Source organism: Mixophyes fleayi, chromosome 7, assembly GCF_038048845.1.
Source record: "Mixophyes fleayi isolate aMixFle1 chromosome 7, aMixFle1.hap1, whole genome shotgun sequence".
Classification (NCBI taxonomy): Eukaryota; Metazoa; Chordata; class Amphibia; order Anura; family Limnodynastidae; genus Mixophyes; species Mixophyes fleayi.
Window position 1 is genome coordinate 126,600,390 of NC_134408.1, and position 16,399 is coordinate 126,616,788.

The window sequence follows — 16,399 nt, forward strand, 5'->3', positions numbered from 1 at the left end:
TATTGATGCCTATGAAGGTGGCCATTTTCATGGAGACCAAGATTTAATAAAAAACTGACAATTAAGACAACATGACTTCAGTAATGGAGACAGAAATATGAAAGACACTTCAGTCTCTAGATATTAATTACCGGTAGCTTCTTTTCTTTAACGCATAGTTGCCTACTCTCCTGGTATGCCCAGGATACTCCCGCATTTCTGGGAGGGCACCCGGGAGAGCAGGGCAACCTCCCGGTTCTCGCCCCCGCAATAGATAAGTGGCGAGGCTTAATGACGCAAATATTGCGTCATCTTAGCTCCGCCCCTGCTATGATTGACCACAGTGATGACAATCGTTTAGGCATACTTGCCAACATTTAAAATTGTTCTTCCGGGAGCTGCCAGGGAGAGGCCGGCGTGTAGGGGGCGGGGGCCCTGAAAATTGTGTCATTTTAGCCCCGCCCCTGTGATGTAATGATGCAAATCGCGTCATTTTACAGCGGGGCTGGGGCCAAACGCCGCGATTCCCGGTGAATCACGGCGTTTGAACCGAATTCTGCCCACTTCACTAGGAAGTGGGCAGATCAGGGAGATTGGCACACTCTCCCGGGAGTCCGGGAGACTCTCGCGAAATGCGGGAGTCTCCCGGACATTCCAGGAGAGTTGGCAAGTATGGGTTTAGGGGCAGGGCCAAAATCTTGCAATTAATCAAGCCCTGCTTCCACAAGCCCACCTCACCCTGGATCTCCCTGAAGCCAAAAGTAGCAATGGCAGGTGATGGTGTATAAGCCTTTGTAAAAGAGGTATATAAGAGCCGCCAATTTCAATTACATTCTTACACTCTGGCATGAAATAGAACAACTGACTAAAAAAACATTTGCAATAACCAAATCCGATAACCCTCCAAACAATTTCATGATGCAGTTATTTCTGTATAAGCCATTGGGAACTGCAACTGCTGTAACGGAGTTGGTGTGGTGATTATGTGGTGTGGCCTTGGGTTCTATGATTGCACCTGAGCGCTGTAAAGGAAGGAATGCCAATCAACCTGATTCTGAGGCTGAAAACTGTAATAAAGAGGACAAGGTAAAGCTGACAACACAAGTTTGTTGTTGCATTAAAATTATGCTGACACTGCTGCTTATGTGCAGACCTCTTCCTCCCGATAGATGTGACAGCCGTCTTAGTAGAAAATTTACAGTTGAGCTTTGGTTCATTGTTCTGGTACATGTTCCAATGTCTGCCAAACTTTATTTGTTGGGCAGATGACTTCTCTGAGATCATTGGACATGCCCCCCCCCCTCCCTTGTAACAGTGTTAACACAAACCTGGATGCTTCAGGCTCTAATAGAAAGGTTCTGCTTTTTTATAGACCTAGTTGTGTGTGTGTGTATATATATATATATATATATATATATATATATATTACATTTCAGATTATGTGAAAAAAAGGCAAATATTTTTTTTCAACTATAAGATAAGCTTACCTCAGACTAGGTCAGTGTTGGCTAACCTGTGACACTCCAGGTGTTGTGAAACTACAAGTCCCAGCATACCCTTCCAGCAGTAAGCTGCTATATATTGGCAAAGCATCATCATCATTTATTTATAGAGCGCCACTAATTCTGCAGCGCTGTACAGAGAACTCATTCACATCAGTCCCTGCCCCATTGGAGCTTACAGTCTAAATTTCCTAACACACACTCACACACAGACGGAGAGACTAGGGTCAATTTTGATAGCAGCAAATTAACCTACCAGTATGTTTTTGGAGTGTGGGAGGAAACTGGAGCACCCGGAGGAAACCCACGCAAACACAGGGAAAACATACAAACTCCACACAGATAAGGCCATGGTTGGGAATCAAACTCATGACCCCAGTGATGTGAGGCAGAAGTACTAACCACTAGGCCACTGTGCTGCCTATAACATGCTGGGACTTGTAGTTTTACAACACCTGGAGTGTCACTGGTTAGCCAACACTGGACTAAATCATCCTAGTAGTAGATATACTCACACCAGTAGGCATGCTCAAAAAAAATAAACACAGCCGTTCACAGTTATTCACAGACTGCTGGTAACGGATTAGTCTGTGCCAAGCACTGCCTTGTATACCTGACGAGCTGAGGCACATCACAGAAACTCTTTACAATGTTGGTCCCATGATTAGCCTAGTCGAGGCCGGTACATCTCAACTTTCCTAAATTTTCAAGAGGCGGAAATTATAACATGTCAACAGTACTAACATTGATTTACATGTTATGTTGTACAGTATATATTTATAGTCATATAGTGAAGGGAGGGAGTAATGTTTAACAGATTTTACGGGCATCTATCCATCAAAGAGTTAATGTAGATTTGGACGCATTTGTATCCCGACCACATGCAGAGGAAGAAGCATGCATGAAATTAATAATTGAAATAATCTGAAAATATATTTCATACACGTGAAACATACAAATACATGAATTTTTCATGTATTTGTATTTTTCACGTATATTAAATATATTTTCAGATTTTAATTATATTGGATATAATAAATTATTTATTTTAGACCTATCCCGCCATCTTTAATTTATATTTTTCAGTTATTTGGCATGTATTAGGGTTGTTTCCCTTGGCACACCTAATTTGTTTTGTTTAGTTGCGCCAGACTCCTGGTTTTGGTATAACAGGATTATAGGGAAGGACATTCCCTTGTTTGTAAGTCATAAGGTGGCAGTTGAGATAGCCTGGGTTCTCTTTCTCCTCTGTCTATGGAGTGCTTTCCCTTGTATTTAATATTTTGACACTAAGACTGTATGGATTGATCTTGATACAGACACTAATCTTACTAATCAAAGTAAGAACTCTCAGACGGGTCTGCATTATATAGTGGTCTAGTATACACTTTTGTCCCATTTTAAAAGACATGTAACATTATATAGTGCCAAATTTAAAAAATACATTAGCAGGGGCTTATCATATATATTTTGCTTCTTTGCTAGTGTGAGAGACCTAGGGCTAGATTTACTAAGCTGCAGATTTGAAAAAGTGGGGATGTTGCCTATAGCAACCAATCAGATTCTAGCTGTCATTTTGTAGAATGTACTAAATAAATGAAAGCTAGCATCTGATTGGTTGCTATAGGCAACATTCCCACTTTTTCAAACCTGCAATTTAGAAAAATATAGCTCCTAATCTCAATCTTTTTTTTTTTATTTTGCGGCTTCTGATTGGTTCTACTGCTTACCACTCCTTTACCTCACGATTTTAAGTTGTTCAACTAAACTGATTTCCTGGTTACTGAATTGGCAGAGGCCCAGGAAAATTGACTGCATGTAGCTTAGGGGGCACATTAATAAAACATTTTACTAGGTGATAGTGCAGCCTTAAATAAATATTTACTTTTAAAACCTACATAATAGAAGTAAATAATTGATTTTAATATAGAAAATAAGCAGAATTGTACTATAGTAGTATGTACAGATAGACACTATTATAAGAAAATGTTAAGAAAAGGACACTTACAGGGACATGCATTTCAAGGGGCAAATCATGAAAATTAGGGACAGTTAGGAACTATGCACACTGTTTTGGTAGTTATTGAGACCCCATATACATGACACGAGCACACTGCAGGTGCCAGCAGAGATTGGGCAGCAAAACATGATGAATCGAGTTCAATTTTGTTCGTCTACAGGGAAAATGAATCGCGATTTCGGTCATCGACTTGTGTGGTCTAGAACTGCTCCACACGTGATCGATCATCTCTGAAAGTCAATCTGCAGATACTGGCAAAAGTCTGCGCCGGTCCTGACCTTCAGACTTAACGCGCATGCGCATTGAAGAGGTTAGTTATAGTTTATGTACTAAGTGTGATAGATACAGGGCTTGTAGGATGACGTCATTACACGCGACAGTATGTGACACATGTATTGAAGCCTGCCCCTGTCACCGTGCTAAATCTATTGGAGGTATGCTACTCTCCTTGTAAGTTTATTGGCCTGTTATTGATTTGGTCTTGTTTTTATTTATGCATTTTATTTAAGATCGAGCAGCATACCTTTTAAGTAAAGTATAAACCTTTAGTTGTAAGTATTGTATACATTTGTTAGGGACAATTTAAAACTGCTCAAGCTTATACATGCATCGTCTATGCAGATATAAGGTGGTTAACCACATAATAAATTGTAACGAATCTGTAGTATATTTGACCTCTTGCTCTTGTGACTTGCAATATGTTGGGTGGCACAGTGGTTAGTATTGCTGCCTCACAGTGTTATTACCATGGGTTCTACTTAATGCAGGACACCTTCTATGTTTGTTTGTTTGCCTGGGTTTTCTCCTACAGTTAAAAAAACATACTGGTAGGTTAGTGTGTTTCTATGTCTATGTTACAGGGTATTTAGAGGCATACTATCAAGCCTTAAGCCGTTTCTGCATGGTTTAGCCATTTTTAAGTTTAGTAGCAATTTAACAACTTCCTAACGCAGGTGATATCAGAAGTACCTTCTGCATTTGGCAAAGTATTGCATAATTCTGCAGTCCCCGTAATTTTCAATGGAAATTGGTCCTGTTAAGTTTATCAAGCTCCTTTGTTGAGAGCATTGCATTTACTACCGATATTGTTCCTTGTGCATGTGCAGTAAGGACTCCACGTCAGAACCCGGAGTTTTCATTACAACCGTCTATGATTGGATGCGATGTCCCAACATGACTTTAATGGTAAATTGCTCCATTAAGTCATCGCTGCGATGACAGATGTTGCTTAGCGGAGCGAAAATGCACATACTGATAAATAGGCCCCTTAGACTTTAAGACCCAATGTGACAGGGACTGATGTGAATGATTTAATACTCTCTAGAAAGCACTGTGCAACATGGAATACAAATAAACAATAATCAATAAAGTTTAGAACCACGGAATGCCCTATCAAGAACCAATAAATATGATCAAGCAGTGCCCACATCCTTCTTGAAGATGGGGACTTGTTCTTCTAAAAACAAATGGCAAAATGGATCTTTCTTTGGAATACCATTTTCTCATCAATAACCTTCCATTAAACTGATTTTTGCAGTGTAGCTTTTAGATTTCTGTGCATCTGCATTTGTACTATTTAATTTTTTAGATCACATGTTATGTATATTTGTGCATATATATTTGCTGGACTTTGATTAGAAATAGATTTTCTTATGGACTTACATCCGTCCCTTCCGCACAATAAGCAATATAAATCAAATGCCTCAGTGACTAACTGATTAAACAGCATCTCCGTATCCTACATGTACTGGTAAGATCTGATTATGTAGATTATACAGTTACCATAGCATACTTAATAAATAAATCAAAGTTTTAGACATCTGAGAAAAAAAAATCCGCCTTTCTCTCTCTGGTGGATCACGATCATGTGCCCTACTTTGATCACTACTATAAAAAATAAATATTATTTTGAAAAAGGAGTGGTGTGCATAGAAAGGAAGGTCTGTAACCCCTTAAAACCAATCAAATTGTGAGTAATTTTTTAGGGCAGATTAGAAAATGAAATCACAGATCTGATTACTATGGATTACAGCACCTTTTTTTATTAGCAACAGTTTTCATAAATGGTCCCTGAATACACTTTTGTTTCGTAGTCATACCATTCATCATTCTGAAATTTTAATTGATTGCCGTCTATATCTGACATTCCATTTTAGCTTACCAACTGCATGCTTCTGATATTTAATTCTTATATCATCCCTGGACAACCAGGTGTTGTGAAACTACAAATCCCAGCATACCCTGTCAGCTGTTGTCTGGCTATTTGCGAGCAGAGCATGCTGGGGTGTGTAGTTTCATAACACTAGGCGAACCTCAGGTTACCCTGGCCTGACCTATAGGAATATAGAGAAATATGTTTTCCTGTGCAGAAAGTACCTTAAAATGTAAGAGTAACATTTTTAAACTTTTACATTTATATTCTAGGATCAGCGCAGGAAACTGGTTATAGTTTTTTATGCCAATGTGAACTAAATTGGCTCTTGATCATATTGGAAGAGGAACCTGCCATAAAATGAAAGTTGTTTCTCTCTGGGCCTCCTTAAATTAGTGTCCTGAAGAGCAACCATGTTGCGTTGGAGCAGTGCCTTCCGTTTCTCAGTGCGGCTGTTTCAGGCCCATAGAACTGAACTATTGCTGGACAATTTGAATAAATGCACCAATGAATATCAGGTGTTACAGCTGCTTGGGATGAACAGGTCCAGACTTACAATAGACCACGTGGGCTGTGCAATGAACTTACTTTGGAATATTCAAGAGGGAAAACCCAATAAGTGGACTACTTTGAGCAACGTTCGAGATCACCCGGAATTTATTGCACTTCGTGTTTTAGCACAACATAACATAGACCTAATGAATGATAATGACCTGGTGGATGTCTTGTATGCTCTAGTAAGGTAATAAATAATTTTAAATGAACTTTTTTGTTATTGATTACATACATGAAATAACTTTTTCTTTTTTTTTATTACATTTATGTCAAGCTTTCAGGTGGAGGCACACGATTCATTAGTTCAGCAGCTGACAGTTGAAGGCTGGAGAAGATTACAATGGTGAGTTTAGTTCAATGCTTTCTTTGTTAAAATGATTTCTTATTTAGTCCTTATTTTTAAGTATATCCATTGCTAGCACAGTAGAGGCTGCCAATTTGTTGGCTATGCCGATAAACAAGAGAGTGCAGGTTATCGATTCACCAGCGACATCACCGAGGCAGCTTGTGGAGGTGTTTTATATTTATTTGTTTATTATAGGCTTGACCTTCCAGCATTGTCAAAATTTGCATATTGCTTGAAGAGACAAGATATGACCAATAGCCCACTTATGGGACAAATAGCCAACATCGTGGACAGGAGACTGGACAATACAAAAGATCCCATGTAAGTATGTAGCATCGGTAAAGTGACAGCAATCTAAGAGTTAGCGACGACCTAGTAATCCCAATGTAAGATATCCTTAAAAGGTTTTAGGCCTTCAGATGTATTTAATTCATTGGTTTGTGTGTGCCCTACTACAATTTTTGCCATATACATTTTTCACCTTTCCGACTTCCTCTTTGCTTTTCAGCCATGTCTGTACATCAACAGGCAGAGTTGTTTATTGTTGTTGTCCTATCTATCTATAGCAGCTTTTTGTTATGTTCAAACCCAACAAATAGCATCTCGTCTCGTGATAGACAGACATTGGTAAAAAGCACAGGAAGGTAGAAAGAAAAGGCAGTGTGTTTAGTAACCAATAGAAATGATTGTGTACAAGCCAATAAGTAAGAGTCACGTGAAGGTGGAACAACACTTTTTAAAAGAAGGGATTTTCCTTAATATTACAAAGCAGGGTCGGGTAAAGTATACAATTCAAATAGAATACAATTGCCGAATTCTTTAAACGGGTACATTTTCTCCTCAGTGCATCAAACTTCCTGCCAATAAACCTAATGATAGACGGAGCAGAGAGCCCGTCGGAGCCTGAAATAGGTGCAGGATAGTAGTTGGCAGTAGATGCTCAAATAATTTTTTATTTTTAGGATTTAGATTTCATCGAATTAATACGAATGCCTGAAATTCTGACTGTAAATAATCTCTCTTGCTCCCCAGAACAGTCTCCAATTTTTTGACCAGCTTAAACTCCGTAAGCTCTCCGGACCTGCAGGAGCGACTGATCCAAAAGACCGAAACCCTCATTGAACAATTCAATGCCTCTAATTTTCGGCATGCACGCAGGGTTATGGATTTTTTCCCTAAATACAAATATTCTTGTGCCTCTCTGCTGGAGAAATGCGACCACTTCTTCAAACAGAATATACATGCGTTTGATAAAGAGCACCTGTGTAGCATTTCTGCAATCTATCAAAATCTCCATTTTTACAACACAGACTTTCTAGTAATGGCAAAGGCGAAGCTGATGGCGATGGTGGACCAGTGCGATAACGCTACCAGTTTCGCAAAACTTTTTGTTGCCTTAAGCCGTATGGCATCACAAGAGACAAATAAAAGGTAGGTGTTGTGGAAAATACAAATATGCTGTGGTGCATAGCAAACAATTTTATTCATGCTTTCGATAGTCTTAGCCCTCTGATCCTGCAGTTACTGCCCACAGATTCTTCCTGCTTTATTGTCAGTTTAAATTCCTGCTGATATGTTATTACAGCTAGGTGTCTCTTTCTTTTATTAAATGTAAATATGGGGCAGCACAGTGGCTTAGTGGTTAGCACTTCTGCCTTACAGCGCTGGGGTCATGAGTTCAATTCCCGACCATGACCATCTGTGTGGAGTTTGCATGTTCTCCCCGTGTTTGCGTGGGTTTCCTCCGGGTGCTCCGGTTTCCTCCGCACACCCCATAAAACATACTAGTAGGTTAATTGGCTGCTATCAAAATTGACCCTAGTCTCTCTCTCTCTCTGTCTGTCTGTCTGTCTGTCTGTCTGTCTGTGTATGTTAGGGAATTTAGACTGTAAGCTCCAATGGGGCAGGGACTGATGTGAGTGAGTTCTCTGTACAGCGCTGCGGAATCAGTGGCGCTATATAAATAAATGATGATGTATTGTTTTAACTTATTACTGAGATAAAGGCAATATGCGACCGTTTATTAGAGAACTGTACCACGTGGCCCCCAATGTATATCCGGTTGCCCATCACGGATTTAAAATATGTGTTTTGCTATTACTTAATGTATGTGACATCCGTAACATGAATATTGGAAATTAAATTTTTTTTTTTTGTTAAATCCTATATTTTGTTTTCTCCGCAGACTTGAAGACAAGCTACTGGCCTTTGCAGATGAAATGCACCTTAGCCAATTACTTGCTATTCTGAAAACAATGGCAGAAATGGAATGTACCAATCCCGCCCCCATCGAAAAGTAATATTTTTATTTATAGTGATACTTTTTTTTTTTTTTTACAAAATGCTGATCCCTATGTACATCATAAAATGGGAGAACCGTATTTTAGTTCTGCAGATATGAAATCCATGTTATCCAGAAGGTTACTAATCTAGAAAGTAAATAATTGCTGTTGTCCTGTGATGTCATACTCGCACAAGATCACAATCCGACATTCAGGGGCTCACAAGAAGGGTAGTACAGGTGGAGAAATGCAGGGTTTGTAGTTAATTGTAGCCTAGTGATTTTTTTTTTTTTAGGCATGGTGCTCCAAATGATGGAGAATCCCTTAATCTACTAACCAAAGATACCTCAAGTCAGCACCTCATTGTTACCCACCATCTAAAACGAGTTAGAAAGGATAGGGGTTACTGCTTTAGGGAATATTTACTAGTGTAAGTCCCATGCACTCCGTATAACAGATCCCCCACCTGCTTTAGATTTATAATAGAAAGTTTAATTTGTGGGTCTCCTGTGTACAACACCACTGACTGTGTGGGCATACATAATAATTTCCTGAGCACGACTTCACTTGGCCCAAGGAAAAGTGACATTATCTGAAACAAGTCTTTATTTGGACAAGGATGTACAGTCCAGTCATTATCTCACTCGCATAACATTTATGTGTTCTTCATTTACCTTGTGCAGACAATCCAGAGTGCTGCAGAATCCGAGAGATATACTGTGTGTGTATGTGTGTATATATATATATATATATATATATATATATAATATATATATATAATATATATATGAATTCTATGGAAATATAGGGGAGGCACAATTGTGCTAATTTTATTGCAATAAAAAGTATTGATGCCATATGTTGATCTAGCTCATGATGTGTCGGTCAGATGAAAACGATTCTAAGGGGTAAATTCATCAAGCTGCGAGTTTCCAGCAGGTTTGAAAGGTGGAGATATTGCCTATAGCAACCAATCAGATTCTAGCCATCCTTTTGTAGAATGTACTAAATAAATGATAGCTAGAATCTGATTGTTGCCTATAGCAACCATCTCCACTGTTCAAGCTTCGAGCTTGATACATTTACCCCTTGTAGCCCAACAGTTAAATCCCTGGATTGAATTGGAGACATTTCAAGACTCACCCATGTAAGCAAGCTATGCATCCATCTGTCATGACTGAACCACTGAACTAAGACTTCAAGGGGTATATTTACTAAACTGCGGGTTTGAAGAAGTGGAGATGTTTCCTATAGCAACAAATCAGATTCTAGCTGTCATTTTGTAAAATGTACTAAATAAATAACTAGAATCTGATCGGTTGCTGTAGACAACATCTCCACTTCTTCAAACCCGCAGTTTAGTAAATATACCCCTTGGAGTCTTAGTAAAGAGTTCTGGTCTGAACCCTGACAGATGGCTGCATAGCTTGCTTACATGGGTGATTCATGAGATATGTGCACCTAAGGAATGCTAATGCATATTTTTACTTGGAGTTTTATCCTAATTAAAGTATTACACTGATGCGCACCCACTAAATGTTCAGGTATAGTAAGATTTTATGAGTTAAGAGCAGTACTGATTATTATATATATATTACAATGAAAGAGAGGGACTCATGGTTTTTATTTACAAATTAAACACCAATTTTCTGGAGTGACATCTTCTGAGAATTCAGGCACCTTTAGGGGGTGAAAGAGAACTAGTGCAATTGTCTTGTTTGTGCCAGATTCTCCATGCTTGTATCTTATGTGTGCGTGTATATTTGATTGTTTTGTTGTCTGTGGGTTATTTTTGTAGCATTAGACTTCTGTTTATGAATGTAACTAGTTATTTGAAGTGAAATGCAGCCACAAGAATATTTATGAGATAATGCACCCCGTACCCTGAAATATAAGGCTATTAGAATTATCTTCCGTGACTGTATAAAGGTATGAGACCAATAAATTAGTAGTTGTTTTATTACAAACAAATTAAAAACATTTGATATTATTGTGTTAAATTTATGTTTTGTTATACTTACTTTTTTGTTTAATTATGTTTCTCTTTCATCCAATCTGGGGACGCTGCTAATATGGGCTTGTATGAGGGGGGTCAGGCAATTAAATAGTTAATTTAACAGTTGACAGAAGATCCTTCTCTCTGCAACCCTTGTAGTACCCAATGAGTTGGACTTAATTAAGGCTTCTCTGCAATGTATATTCTTTTCCTTTTTATCTTCATTTTTCTTTATTTTGTATAGAGTTATGTGAATTTTATTCCCACTTACAGACATAAAAGGGGTGGTAAGTGAGAGCTTAAACTAAGGGTGCCTCGGTCTTGGTTGCTTCTCATTCAGTGACAGCATAGAGCGCTGTGGTTTCAAATTGGTGCCGAATATCTCCGCGGACCAGACCAAGTACCCCACAGTGGAGGGGGATTTGGTCTGCTTGCAGATCAAGGCAGCCAACACCGGAATATAGAAGGCAGTTTGCGGGCTTAATTATAGAAGCCATTGCAAACTGCCATATTCTTACTGCAGGAAGATGCCAGGCTACAGTGAGTAGCAAAAGGCACGCTTCTTTAAATTAATGAAATGTGGACAAGTGAATAAAATCATTTGAGACGGCAGCCAAGGAAAAATAAGACTAATGTGCAAATAAAAGAAAAATGTTGTCCGGCGCTCAGAAACTTGAGCTTAGGGACTCGCCTACAGGAGATGCCTTGACGCTGGCAGGTGGTGAGCTTAACCCTAATACAGCTATATTGTGCACAAACTTCTTCTTTATGTATATGCTGACGCAGTGATTTTTATATATTGTTTGTTTCTGTTAGTTCTGCTCCTGGGTGAATCGCTGTGTATTCCACTAGATCTATGGGAACACCTTGGGCTGCACTTTACAGGGCTTAGGTGGATCAGCTCTGCCTGGTAGCCGCTTGGTCCTCTGTTCACAGTTTTTAATGTTTTTGCATCTTCTGTCACGAGTTTAGGCTGCAAGGTTTTGAGTGCTGATTTGATAGAGCGTTCCGTCCCCTAGGGGGCTACTTTGGAACGTCCCAATGATAGCAGTGTCCCCAAGACTGGATGAAAGAGAAAAGAGGATATTTATACTTCCGTTCAATCTGTTTCTCTGATTCTATCCCTTTACGTGTTTTAGCTGGTTGTACGTTTCCTGTGCTTAGGGTTCCCTTTCTTGGGGCTTTTGCATTACACTGAGGAGCTACAGGGTTTACAGAGAGGAGGAGCTTCGGTCAATTGTTAAATTAACAATTTAAGTGCCAGCTCCCGTGTCCACCTCATACAACCCCATGGTAGCAGTGTCCTCCAGATGGCACCAGAGAAACGGATTGAACGTAAGCATTAAAATACTCTTCTTCTTTTTTTATTTTTTTTATGACACAAAAGAAAGCAGTCGGCCTCTCACTCAGGTTTTGTGAGGTGATTTTAGATGTGTCAGAATGCTGCATGGAGAAGAGGCTGATGCTGGCTCTACTAGTAATGTCTGACTGCGTTGAATTTGATGTAGAAAGACAGGAATGAAACTGCTCAGTAAGATGTAGTGACTGTGTATGAACAAATGTGAAGTGTATTATCTCTGTCACACTGGCAGCGGTAAGGTTATCTTTCATGGCTGTCTATAAATGTATTCATCCCTCTATACTAGCAGTAAATAATGGGGTAAATAAACTATAGTGAGATATATTAATATTTTTCATGTTCTTACATCTTTTATTTCCATCTTTCCTTAGAATCGCCTCACTCCTGCAAAAACAACTGTCCATCTGCAAACCAGTACAACTACATCACATAACAGAGGGCTTGGTGCAGCTGCAATACCAAAATGCATCTCTGTATAAAGAACTAGAAATGCATTTAAAAAGGCAAGTTTACTATTCTTTTGTCAGAGAAGATTGATATCCTCATTCAAAACATAAAGCTTTATTAGTCCCCTGTTGTTTACATGCCTCTCTCACTGTGTAGATTAATTGGTAATATATTCGTGAGATCCATTGCTTCAATTTTTAGGCTATTAGAGAAAGCAGGAAAAAACTAAAGGAATAGGGTTTACTCTTTTCAGAATCGTTCATTGATTGAGTTTGTCGGCGTATCAGTGAAAAGGCAAGTAAATTCTCTGACGCATGTCCCCTCCCTTTGTCATCCCACAGCAAATTAATGGTAAATTAAGCATCACATACGACAGATACCTGTTGTCTGTTTGTAAAAATTTGCCCCTCCATAAGTAGTAATGTCAATTTTGCTGCATATGAAGCAGCCTTATAAGAACCCTACAAGAGGACTGCCCAGCAGGATGCTGTTGATTCAAAAATATGCTACCATCTTGAAAGGCAGTGGCGCATTATAGCTCCGCCCCCACCTCCTCAGAACCCAGGGTGCCGCCATTTTGCCCCAAGCTCCGTTGCTAATCTTGCAGCCCTGCCTGAAGAACTGGGCTGTGTGTCTATATGGAGGGGGGTGTGAGTGGGAGAAACCAATGAGCTGCTGGAATCACAGACATTGAGATTCGCATTGGTTCTCCAGTTCGCACCCCCGATGTGCAGCCATTTTAAAATTCGTCACGTTAGGTGGTAGTGTAGCTTTAAATTTATTTTTTGAGGTCCTACACACCCCTTATGCAATGTATTTCAAGACATTTATTAAAAATAAACCTGGTCTGATTAATGAAAATCTTTTATATAGCAGTAAAGGAGATATGTGGTTATATTATCAGCTTTGTATTTAAATCCTGCACCACTGAACATGGTCAATTCCTACAAAATTTTCCATATATCTGTAACATAAGGACTGATTGTAGTTGGTGTCAGTGACTGGACTTGTAGATAGGCCTTGAACTGAGAATGATCATGAACTTACATGTACATCAATAACTACATAAATATCTGCTGCCTATAAAAATCCTATTAACCAAACTTTACATTTTGAAGCACACCATCCAAAGATTTTCTAAGGCAAAGGGCTAGATTTACTAAACTGCGGGTTTGAAAAAGTGGAGATGTTGCCTATAGCAACCAATCAGATTCTAGCTGTCATTTATGTAGTGCACTCTACAAAATGACAGCTTGAATCTGATTGGTTGCTATAAGCAACATCTCCACTTTTTCAAACCCGCAGTTTAGTAAATATACCCCAAAGTTGAAGAAATTTAGTGTAGTATTGAGGTTTCAAACACTTCTTCGCACAGCTGCACCCATTGTTAACAACATAAAACCAGTAGGTAGGCTGTGTTATTTATTCAGAGAACATACAAGTTGTTAACGTAGGAGGGCAGATACAGCGTTCACAAGTGCAAACCAGAGGATAGAGAAAGTGAAACAAAGGCAATAAAAATAACAACAATGTATATATATATATATATATATAAAATATATACCTTTTTATGTCCCTTTGTTAATCTAGTATTGCTTAATAACACTTGAAACTCTTTCTGCAGGAATATAATGTCAACTTTCAAACCCCCTGAAGTGTCGGCAGTGATCAGAGCCCTGTCCTTGTTACCCGTTGACCAAGTGGATGACGCTATCGTTTCTAAGCTTGATGCTGTAATCCCACAATGCACCTTACCATGTTTGGAGAAGATAGCTATTTTTCTCGCACAGTTACAAAAACTTGACATTACTAAGTATCAATCTGAAACCTACAGGCAGCTCCTCAAGAAACTGAACCAATACGGGCTCCAGAGAGTTCAGAAAATGGAGAACATTGACCTGCTTCTACATGAGTTTAGGCGCATTGAGACCATGCATTGGATGAGGAAAGATCTTAGAGAGGGCATACTGGATAGCTGCCAGCGTTTGCTCCATCAGGTCACCTGGAAAAACGTGACCAAGCTTTCTGTGTTCATTATGCAGACGAACACTCTAAGAGACTCATTTTTCAAGAAAATTACTGCTGTGATCCAGGAGGATATTACAAAGGTAACGGTTGCGTAAACTAAAATACTGATTCTCTTCTCTGAATTACTTTTTTTTCTTAAAGTTATTGAGGAATAGTCCTACACATAAATCAATACACAGGAAACAATATGAAGAAAAACAATCCTCAAATTGTCCTTTAATAAAAAATCAGATCGGGGGAAGGGGTGAGGATCCTCGGGGCTAGACCGATAAATAGAAAAACCACAACACTGATTTGTGTTGAAGAAATGGGAAAAAAAAAAGGTGAAACAGATGGTCCTATCTGGCCAGATGTTTCCGGTGTAGTTGTCTTATACAATACAAAGAAGAAGTTATTCATGCTCTATAAGGGTACAGTAGGAATGAGTCTCCTTGAACTCTAGCCAATGGAACCAAGTTTCTCTAATTTATGTAAATCGCTCTTGTCTTGCATGGACGTATCCATGGTGTTATAGATGTCTATCCAGCAGGAACCCGAGACACCTGGATGCATTTTACATAGATGAGAAGGGCCCTATACTATCTATAGAGGACCATGAACTGCGTTTCTACTACAGAGAGACTTTAGGAACTTTTTGGCCAAATCTGGTCGGTGCCTTACTTTTAATATAGCTCCCCTAAAAAGCACACCAAACCCAATATATATGTTTTTTTGTTTTTATTGATAGATAGATATATATATAATTTATTTTTTTGCTTCATTAATGACTTTTTATGAATTGCATATACGTTGCTTCAGTAGGGCGTTTTATTACTTTTCTTTCCTTGATAGAAAGATGCATAACCAGCGCAGACTTTTTATAGTGTCTCCATGATGACACACCCAGGCACATGACCCTCAGCCCCCCCCCCATAGGCTCTCCCCCTTAGACACTCCCCTAATTTGGTTAGCCACTACCATTTTGCCATCTAAACTTCAGGGGGGGGGGGTTGCTAAAAGAGCAAGTGCTTTTGCATGATGAGCAAAATGAGGTTCATCTCGTGACCTGACTTCATCTCCCCTTTGTGTCAGTCACAGAGTCCTTCAGGTTAGGTTTAGGTCAGGGGATTATACTGTGTTCTTTACTGGTACTTAATCACACATCTTGGGCTTAGTGGTCATTTTAAACTGACAATATTACTTCTCTTATCCGTCAGTAATATCAACATACATCTATTTATTTTTCTTCCAGATACATCCGTCTTCCATTTATTTAATTACTCGTCCTTTCAGTATTTTGAAGTATGAGCCCTCTCAGGAAAATGAGTTCTTTAATATATGCATACAACATGTACTGGATCATTTGGGTAAGTATATGTTTATAATGTCATTTTATTATCAATGCATTGTGTTAAAATTAATTTTTTGAAGGTTTTATAGTTCTGTGCATAGTTAATTATAAGAGTAATATATCTTTATCATTTTTACGTTCTTTGCACTATCTGCCATTGTTTAAAAAATATATTATATCTCTTGTTCCAGATACATGTGTTTTTGAAAGTTTATATAATGTGTATGCAATTTATTTGATGAACCACCTTGTGTTTTCTTACAATCTGATTCTGAATCTGACAATTCTGGTTGTCTACGTGTCATTTTTGATGTTGTGGGTCTAGAGCAGACTGTTGGAGTGGTAGTATGTTCACAGCATCACAGAGTATTTCAGTAGACGTGTGTACTAATCTCCTGGGAG

At 38.9% G+C, this 16,399-nt stretch overlaps 1 protein-coding gene across 4 annotated transcripts in view; it reads left to right on the forward strand.

Moving 5' to 3' along the window:
* The window catches only part of FASTKD1 (FAST kinase domains 1), a 28,126-nt gene that overhangs the window by 393 nt on the left and 11,334 nt on the right, over nt 1-16,399 (forward strand). Inside the window, exons 1-9 of one of the 4 annotated variants that reach the window (XM_075180696.1) lie at nt 495-1,065; nt 5,926-6,395; nt 6,483-6,551; nt 6,750-6,875; nt 7,587-7,985; nt 8,740-8,850; nt 12,564-12,695; nt 14,264-14,747; nt 15,899-16,013. In XM_075180696.1, coding sequence (XP_075036797.1) covers nt 6,067-6,395; nt 6,483-6,551; nt 6,750-6,875; nt 7,587-7,985; nt 8,740-8,850; nt 12,564-12,695; nt 14,264-14,747; nt 15,899-16,013 — 1,765 coding nt within the window. In that variant the 5' untranslated portion in view covers nt 495-1,065; nt 5,926-6,066. Of the gene's footprint in view, nt 1-494; nt 1,066-3,830; nt 3,952-5,925; nt 6,396-6,482; nt 6,552-6,749; nt 6,876-7,586; nt 7,986-8,739; nt 8,851-12,563; nt 12,696-14,263; nt 14,748-15,898; nt 16,014-16,399 lie in introns of those variants that run through there. The other 3 variants (XM_075180695.1, XM_075180694.1, XM_075180697.1) reach the window with 3 other exon arrangements.